This window comes from Pongo pygmaeus, chromosome 21 (assembly GCF_028885625.2).
Source record: "Pongo pygmaeus isolate AG05252 chromosome 21, NHGRI_mPonPyg2-v2.0_pri, whole genome shotgun sequence".
Classification (NCBI taxonomy): domain Eukaryota; kingdom Metazoa; phylum Chordata; class Mammalia; order Primates; family Hominidae; genus Pongo; species Pongo pygmaeus.
In genome coordinates this window covers 20,838,832-20,848,245 of record NC_072394.2, presented here as the reverse complement: position 1 = coordinate 20,848,245, position 9,414 = coordinate 20,838,832, and the positions used below count along the sequence as shown (strand labels likewise).

The 9,414-nt window shown below is 49.4% G+C and overlaps 1 protein-coding gene across 2 annotated transcripts in view; it reads left to right on the top strand.

The window, feature by feature from the left end:
• The first annotated feature begins 3,196 nt into the window (after positions 1–3,196).
• The window catches only part of ABHD12 (abhydrolase domain containing 12, lysophospholipase), an 82,533-nt gene continuing 76,315 nt past the window's right edge, over positions 3,197–9,414 (top strand). The window contains exon 1 of one of the 2 annotated variants that reach the window (XM_054467861.2): positions 3,197–3,609. In XM_054467861.2, coding sequence (XP_054323836.1) covers positions 3,419–3,609 — 191 coding nt within the window. In that variant the 5' untranslated portion in view covers positions 3,197–3,418. The remainder of the gene's footprint in view (positions 3,610–9,414) is intronic. The other variant, XM_063659493.1, reaches the window with a different exon arrangement.

The following is a 9,414-nucleotide window of genomic DNA, read 5'->3' as shown; positions in this document are numbered from 1 at the left end:
ACCCTTTTGTAAGCCTTGGGTTTTGAGTGAGATGGGGAGCCACTTAAGTGTTGTGAGCAAATAAATGACAGAATTAGACCTTGTAACAAGAAGAAAACCCTATGTGGCAGCTGAATTAAGTGGACAGAAGTGAGGCAAAGTGGAGGCAGGAGACCAGTTAGGCTATTCAAATAATGGAGGTGAGAGATGACAGCAGTTTGGCCCAGGGTGGGGACCATGGAGGTGGTAAAATTTAATGGTTAAATTCTCATAGATTTTGAAAGCACAGCTGACAAGGCTTGGTGATAGACATGCTATAGCACAAGAAAGGAGAAGTCAAGGATGACCCCAGAATTGTGGCCCCAGGAACTGCAATAGAATTGCCAGGGAAGGTCATGGATGGAGGTGGGGGTGGGAGAAGAGTTGGGAGCTCAGCGTTGAAGTGGGCTTGTCAGAAATCAGAGCAGAAATGATGAGGAGCCTAAGGGTCAAGGAGAGGTGTGGACCAATGATAAAAATGTGGGCATCACTAGCATGGACTCAACCGCCAAGAGTTGAGCACTGTGTGGTCAAGGCCTCGTGCCTGTAAGAAAGATTCAATACACTGTACAGATTTCTCCTCTCCAGCTCTTCCTTTTTTTTTTTTTGGTTTGTTTGTTTGGTTTTTTTGAGTCAGAGTCTCGCTCTGTCGCCCAGGTTGGAGTGCAGTGGCACGATCTTCCTTCACTGCAAGCTCCGCCTCCTGGGTTCACGCCATTCTCCTGCTTCAGCCTCCCAAGTAGCTGGGACTACAGGCGCCCGCCACCATGCCCTGCTGATTTTTTATATTGTTAGTAGAGACGGGGTGTGAAACCATGTTAGCCAGGAAGGTTATGATCTCCTGACCTTGTGATCCGCCCGCCTCGGCCTCCCAATGTGCTGGGATTACAGGCATAAGCCACCGCGCCCGGCGGTTGTTTTTTTTTTTTTTAATTGAAGTGAGCGATAGAGACAAAACTTTTTTTTTTTTTTTTTACGTTTTAGTTATTTCCCAGATTTCCAATCTCTCCAGGATGTGTTACTACATCACTATAAAAAATTTATAATTTACATTCCATAGTATGTTTGTTTATTTTGAGATGGAGTCCTGCTCTGTCATCCAGGCTAGAGTGCAGTGGTGCAATCTCGGCTCACTGCAACCTCCGAATCCCAGCATCACGGGTTCAAGCAATTCTCCTGCCTCAGCCTCCCAAGTAGATGGGATTACAGGCGTGCGCTACCACACCCGGCTAATTTTTTTGTTTGTTTTTGAGAGGAGTCTCCCTCTGTCGCCGGACTGGAGTGCAGTGGCACAATTTCGGCTCACCGCAACCTCCGACTCCCTGGTTCAAGCGATTCTCCCGCCTCAGCTTCCCAAGTAGCTGAGAATACAGGCACGTGCCACCCACCATGCCCAGCTAATTTTTTTTTTTTTTTTTGAGACAGAAGTTTGCTTTTGTCCCCAAGGCTGGAGTGCAATGGTGTGATCTCAGCTCACTTCAACCTCCGCTTCCCAAGTTCAAGCGATTCTCCTGCCTCAGCCTCCCAAGTAGCTGGGATTATAAGGTTGTGCCACCACACCCGGCTAATTTTTGTGTTTTTAGTAGAGACGGGGTTTCACTACATTGGCCAGGATAGCCTCAATCTCCTGACCTCGTGATCCGCCCGCCTCGGCCTCCCAAAGTGCTGGGATCACAGGCGTGAGCCACCTCACCCAGCCTTTTTTTTTTTAAAACAGTCTTGCTCTGTCACCCAGGCTTGTGCCACCACACCCGGCTAATTTTTGTATTTTTAGTAGAGACGGAGTTTCACCATGCTGGCCAGGCTGGTCTGGCCTCCATCTCCTGTGCTTAAGTGATTCACCCACCTCCACCTCCCAAAGTGCTGAGATTACAGGCATGAGCCACTGAACTCGGCCCATAATGTTTTTAAAAAGTATATCTGGAGATATTGACACAATTATGAATGCAGGCTGTAACACTTAGTAATATGGTCAATAAATTATTTTGCAATTTCAAAGTATCATTACAAAACTAATATAAAAAGCGGTCGGGCGCGGTGGCTCATGCCTGTAATCCCAGCACTTTGGGAGGCCGAGGTGGGCGGATCACGGGGTCAGGAGATCGAGACCATCCTGGCTACATAGTGAAACCCCGTCTCCACTAAAAATACAAAAAAATTAGCCAGGCATGGTAGCCGGCGCCTGTAGTCCCAGCTACTTGGGAGGCTGAGGCAGAAGACCGGCGTGAACCTGGGAGGCGGAGTTTGCAGTGAGCCGAGATCGCGAACCTGGGAGGCGGAGTTTGCAGTGAGCCGAGATCGCGCCACTGCACTCCAGCCTGGGCGACAGCGAGATTCCGTCTCAAAAAAAAAAAAAAAAAAACTAATATAAAAAGCTGTTGAATTTCTAAACGCATTTCCAATTGACCTTAAATTATCAATTGCCAATAGTTTTCAAAGTGACAAATATTGAAATTTCTAAAGTTACTTTGGAATAAGCAAATATCTCCCTTGGTTATAGATCATCTGTAAAATTAATGCCATATTGAAGAAAGCCAAAGTTATAAAACTAAATTTGTGAAACAGCCCTTTATTCTTTCCTTTTCTCTTTTTAGGATGGGTTGAATTAGTACTAAATTTGGGTTTCATAAGGGCGAATTTATCTTTGAAATGGATTTTCCTCCCATCAGGTAGTCTTAATTGCTTTATAAAAATCTAAAATCTAATACAGGTTTTTAAAAAGTAAATTTTTCAAGCAGTTCATTTCCATATGTTCGGCCCAAAAGCAAACACTGAGTATATACATTTGCTTCAAATTAAAAATTGAGACCGGAAAGCATACTTTTAAAGGTAAAGTCCTTGTGGGAAAAGAATTAAGAATCACGAGAACGGAACTGCGATTTGCTACCTCTGGGTTTCCGTTCGCAGAAGCGCGAGGGGCCCAGCGCTGCGGCTCTGGCTCGCTGGGCCACCCCTTTCGGGCACGACCGGGAGCGGGTGCTCCTCACACCGAGCGCCCGGGCGAGGACAGCTGCAGCCTCCGGATGGAGCCCAGAGCCCTGCCCTGCAGATGACGCGCCGCTGCAGCTTCGCCCACCCTCCCACAAAATGGCTGCTGGTGGCGCCGGGGATGCTGGGCGCGCGCTCCTCGGAACCAGAGAGGAGGTGGCCGGGGCGGGGCCGGGGGAGGGGGGAGGGCAGGTCCGGCGGGAGCCCGGCCCTGATTGGCCGGCCTGGCTGGCGGGCCCCCGCCGCTGGTTCGTAGCGGGCGCCGCGGCCTGGGTTGTGATGTGAGGAGCGGCGGGTTCCGGGCTCCGGGCTTCGGGCTCCGGGTGGCAGCGGCTGTGAGCGGCGGCACTGCGGCGCAGGCGGCGGGCGAGGCCAGCGGGCGCCGTCGGCGGCCGGCCCTGTCGGCCGCGGGATGAGGAAGCGGACCGAGCCCGTCACCTTGGAGCATGAGCGCTGCGACGCCGCCGGCTCGTCCTCCTCCGGCTCGGCCGCCGCGGCGCTGGACGCCGACTGCCGCCTGAAGCAGAACCTACGCCTGACGGGCCCGGGGGCGGCCGAGCCGCGCTGCGCAGCCGACGCGGGAATGAAGCGGGCGCTGGGCAGGTGAGGCTTCGCGCGGAGCGGGGAGGCCCCTCACTTGGCGCAGGTGCGTCCCGCAGGGGGCCCCGGTACCTCCCAGCCCCTCCCAGAGTGGCCGTCCGCCCGATTCGCGGCCGCCCCCGTCCGCGCCTGTTTCCCGCATTTGGCCCGCGGCGGCCCCACCCCTGCTCCCTTCCCCAGGCACCGCGGCGGGAGCGCCGTGCCCTGCCGCTGACCTCCTGTGTCCTGCTCCCTCCCTCTCGCCAGGCACTCCCAGCCTAGCCTTGCACCCCGACCCTTTCCCGGGGAAGCCGGGGGGGCCCTTACGCGGGGGGCTTGGCGCCGCCCGAAGTCATGACCCCGCGTGGGAGAGCAGAGTAGGGGGTGGGGAGTCCTTGGGAAGATCCCTGGACGCCAGGCACAGTAGAGGCGGGAGGCAGAGGGGCCGGCGCCAGACCTTGAGAGCGCTGGGGCCCACTTGGACCTCCCCCTCCTGCTCTGCATCGGGCCCCACACCGAGCGCCCGGGCGGGCGCCCCTCGGGCTGGGCTGCGTGCGCGGAGCCTTACTGGCGCCTTGGGCCCTCGGCGGCTCTCCCCGGTAACGGGTCGGGGGCGTGCGTCGCTCAGAACTCGGGGACCTTTGGGGAAGGGCTCAGTGGTCCGCGGGGTGCTAGGGGAAGGAGGGACTCGGAGCATCGCAGCCGTCGGAGGGAAACCTGTCCTTCGCTGTGCTGGTGGTGGTTCGTGGTACTTGAAATCTGTCCGCACAAGTTCGCCTCCTTGGGAATCACCTTAAAGTCCTGAGTCGTTTGGTTATTGGCGTTCTGCCTTTGGGTAGAAGATGAATGCGTTTATATAAAACCACTTTCAAAACTGAGATGGGAACATGTTGCGTAGGGACAGATTTCTCCTCCCATCTGCTGGTTTCCTAATTATCTGGCTGTTTGTAGAACGTAGCATTCCTGACAGCTTTGAAGCCTTGCTGTTTCGTGGTGGTTTGAAGATGTTACTATATGGTGATCTCAGGCGTTGTAGCAGAGGCACTTCTTTTTTGACCATCTGGAATGCCCTTAGTTGACGCTGGCCTCTTGAGTGTAAAATATGCAAATCGCTCCTAAGGAAAAGTAGAATTTTAACTTCATTGCTTAAAAGATCATGAAATTAAACTGTAGACACTTCTAAGTCGATGGTTTGACAGGAGGGCGGAGACTGATAGTTTTGTGTCTTTGTGTGTAGAATTCTGTAGCATCCGATCAATATCTTACTAATCTGTTCTCTTTGCTATGGAAAGATTTATCTGCATTAAAAACTCATGATTTAACTTTAATACAATTGTATTAACAGACATGGCATAACGCTTAGATAAATTGGAAAATTCTTCCTTCGAAAAAATCAAATTTTTCCTTCGAAAAAATCACGCCTGTAATGCCAGCACTCTGGGAGACCGAGGCGGGCAGATTATCTGAGGTCAGGAGTTCGAGACCAGCCTGACCAACATGGAGAAACCCCGTTTCTACTAAAAATACAAAATTAGCCGGACGTGGTGGCGCGTATGCCTGTAATCCCAGCTACTCGGGAGGCTGAGGCAGGAGAATCGCTTGAATCCGGGAGGCGGAGGTTGCGGTGAGCCAAGATCTCACCGAACCGAGATCGCACCATTGCACTCCAGCCTGGACAACAAGAACGAAACTCCGTCTCAAAAAAAAAAAGAAAAAGAAAAAATCAAATTGTTTTACACAACGTTTGGGGAAACAGCGGCGACCTGGCACCTCCCTTGAAGAATGTAGTGTATTAAAATGAGCCGATTAATTTTTATTTTCGTGTCGGGACAAAGAGAGACATTCCAGTGGTGTCCATATCCTTTGGATAAGCAAAAGGCTGTTGGGGTAAAAAGCAAAACAAAGGGAAGGAAGACCAAATTTGCGAGGTTGTCTTCCTTCCCAGCTGGCTGTCTCAGACATCCTTGAGCTTCTCCTCTTCCTCACTCAGGCTCTGCGCCACCATCACTTCCTCACTGAGGCCTTCTTAGACCAGCCCACCCCTGTCGACCTTATTATCACTTACTCGAGATTGTAATTTTTGCTCGTGTGCCTCCCCCGCAACCAGAATGGAAGTGCCATGAGAACAGGAGCTTTGTTTCTTCCACTTAAGTATCTCCAGTACCTGGCACATAGTAGGTGGCAGAAAATACTTGTTGAATGAACAAATATCCATGGAACAAATATCCGTTGCGCCACAGAGCCGGCTTGTTTGTGTCTTTTATGATCCTCCTTTGGATCCTTCTGCACATTTTTAAACCTTTATTGTCGACATACGTGGAAGTAGAGAAGACAATCTAATGAGCCTTCATGTATCCATCACTTAAAAGTTTTCAGTGTTTAGCCAATTTTGAATCATCCATCCCTCTCCTTTTTTTTGTAGGATGAAGGATTGGAATTTTTTTTTTTTTTTTTTTGAGAAGGAGTCTCGCTCTGTCGCCCAGGCTGGAGTGCAGTGGCAATCTCGGCTCACTGCAACCTCCACCTCCCAGGTTCAAGCAATTCTCCTGCCCCAGCCTCCCAAGTAGCTGGGATTACAGGCACCCGCCACCGTGCCTGGCTAATTTTTGTAGTTTTAGTAGAGACGGGGTTTCACCATGTTGGCCAGGCTGGTCTTGAACTCCTGACCTCGTGATCCACCCACCTCGGCCTCCCAAATTGCTGGGATTACAGGCGTGAGCCACAGCGCCCGGCCTGGAATATTTTTAAACGATTTTTTTTTTAAGACAGTTCTGTTACCCAGGCTGGAGCACAGTGGGATGATCATGGCCCACTGCAGCCCAGACCTCCTGGGCTCAGTTGATCCTGCCACATCCCACATCAGCCTCCCTAGTAGCTGAGATGCTGGGTGTGTGCCACCACTCCTGGTAAATTTTTTTTTTTTTTTTTTTTTTTTTTTTGGTAGAGATGAAGTCTCACTATGTTGCCCCCCAGGCTGGTCTTGAATTTCTGGCTTCAAGCGATCCTTCTTCCTGGGCCTCCCAAAGTGTTAGGTGTGAACTACTGTGCCAGGCCTAAATTCTCCTGCCTCAGCCTCCCCAGAAGGTGGGATTACAGGCACATGCCACCACACATGGCTAATTTTTGTATTTTTTGTAAAGATGGGGTTTCACCATGTTGGCCAGACTGGTCTCCAACTCGTGACTTCAAGTGATCTGCCTGTCATGGCCTCCCAAAGTGTTGGGATTACAGGCGTGAGCCACCATGTCTGCCCTCTTTTTCTTTTCTGATTGCATTGTATTTCTAGAACAAAGTTAAATAATAGGGATGACACTGAATAACTTGTTTCATTCCTGACTTTAATGAGAATGCTGTTAGTGTTTTTGCCATTTAAGTGCCATGCTGGGGTGTGTTGCTAATGTTGTGGGGAGCTTTTTGTTTTTGTTCCTGCTCCCTCACTGATGTTTTTAAAATAAAAAATGGTGATTGAGTTTTCTCAAATGCCAGTGTACATCTGTGGAATGACCTTAGAGATTTTCTTTTATCTGTTAACATAATGAGTTATAGTAATGGATTTATATTATTGAATCATCATTGTATTCCTGGGATAAACTCTCTTATTGTATATCCAGATTCTATTTATTAATTTATTTTTTATTTTTATTTTTTGAGGCAGGGTTTCACTCTGTTGCCCAGGCTGGAGAGCAGTGGCGCAATCTCGGGTCACTGCAACTTCTGCCTCCCAGGTTCAAGCAATTCTCTGGCCTCAGCCTCCCGGGTAGCTGGGATTACAGGCACGTGCCACCATGCCCGGCTAATTTTTGTATTTTTAATGGAGACAGGATTTTGCCATGTTGACCAGGCTGGACTCGACCTACTGACCTCAGATAATCTGCCCGCCTCAGCCTCCCAAAGTGCTGGGATTGTAAGGCGTGAGCCACTGCACCTGGCCTATTTATTAATATTTTATTTTAAAATTTTACATCATGAGGCGGGCGTGGTGGCGCATGCCTGTGATCCCAGCACTTTGGGAGGCCGAGGCAGGCGGATCACGAGGTCAAGAGATCGAGACCATCCTGGCTAACGGGTGAAACCCCGTCTCTACTAAAAAATACAAAAAAAAATTAGCCAGGCGTGGTGGCGGGCGCCTGTAGTCCCAGCTACTCAGGAGGCTGAGGTAGGAGAATGGCCTGAATCCGGGAGGTGGAGCTTGCAGTGAGCCCAGATTGCGCCACTGCACTCCAGCCTGGGCGACAGAGCAAGACTCCATCTCAAAAAAAAAAAAAAGAAATTTTACATCATTATTTGTGAGAATAGTCTGTAATTTTCTCTTATGCAACCTTTATCAAGTTGTTTTAGTGTTTTCTATAGCTTTGTAAAAAGTTTCTTATATAACATTTTATTCTAAACTTTTATTTTTATTATTATTATTATTTTTTTTTTTTTGAGACGGAGTCTCGCTCCATTGCCCAGGCTGAAGTGCAGTGGCACGATCTTGGCTCACTGCAAGCTCCACCTTCCGGGTTCACGCCATTCTCCTGCCTCAGCCTCCCGAGTAGCTGGGACTACAGGTGCCCGCCACCACGCCCGGCTAATTTTTTGTATTTTTTTTTAGTAGAGACGGGGTTTCACCGTGTTAGCCAGGATGGTTTCAATCTTCTGACCTTGTGATCCACCCGCCTTGGACTCCAAAAGTGCTGGGATTACAGGCGTCAGCCACCGCACCCGGCCATTTTATTCTAAACTTTTAGCCAGCTTAAGAATTTTTTAAATTATTTGTTTAAAATTTGGTAGGAATTCTCTTGTAAAACTGTCTAAGCCTGATGCCTTTCTATTTATTTATTTATTTAAATTTTTTGGTACAGGCAGGTCTTGCCACGTTGCCTAGGCTTGGTCTTGAACTTCTCTCTCAAGCAGTCCTTCCACCTCTGTCCCCCAAAGTATTGGGATTATAGGCATGAGCCACCACCCTAGCCAGTGCTGTTTCAGAATATAGCACTTTGGTAACTACTACAGTGTCTTCTACGTCTGTTTAGGATTTGCTATGTCCTGGTTTAGTTTTGGCAGTTTCTGTATTCTTATAAAATTATCAATTTAATTCACCTTTTCTCCTCTGTAGCTATGGGCATTTCCCTAGTTTTCTTCCCCGTTTTTTGTAATTAGGGTTTTTCCTCTGTTTTCCCTTTTTTTTTTTTTTTTTTTGAGTCTCACTCTTGTTGCCCAGGTTGGAGTGCAATGGCATGATCTTGGCTCATAACCTCCGCCTCCCAGGTTCAAGCGATTTTCCTGCCTCAGCCTCCCGAGTAGCCGGGATTACAGGTATGTGCCACCACATCCAGCTAATTTTGTATTTTTAGTAGAGACAGGGTTTCTCCATGTTGGTCAGGCTGGTCTCAAACTCCCAACCTCAGGTGATCCGCCCGCCTTGGCCTCCCAAAGTGTTGGGATTACAGGCGTGAGCCACCGCGCCTGGCCTGCTTTTTCCTCTTGATTTAGGCTAGTCAATAATATATCTAATATCCATACATACACTGAAGTGGGGAAATATATATACACACACACATACATATTTTGTGCTCCATCAAAGAAAATATATCTTTTTAATTCTGGGGGATGCTGAGGGCTGTAGAGAAGTGGAGAGAACAGGTTCTGTCTGAAGGGGACAGCAGCTGCCACACCCTGTCCTGTTGCTGCCTGGCAGGAATGTGGTCCCAGAGTGGCCAGATCGTCCAGTCTTTCTGGAAAAGACTAGCTGGTGTTTTTTTTAGTTTGTTTTGTTTTGTGTTTGAGATCAGGTTTGGCTCTACACCCAGACTGGGGTGCTGCGGTGCAGTCATGGCTCACTGCAGC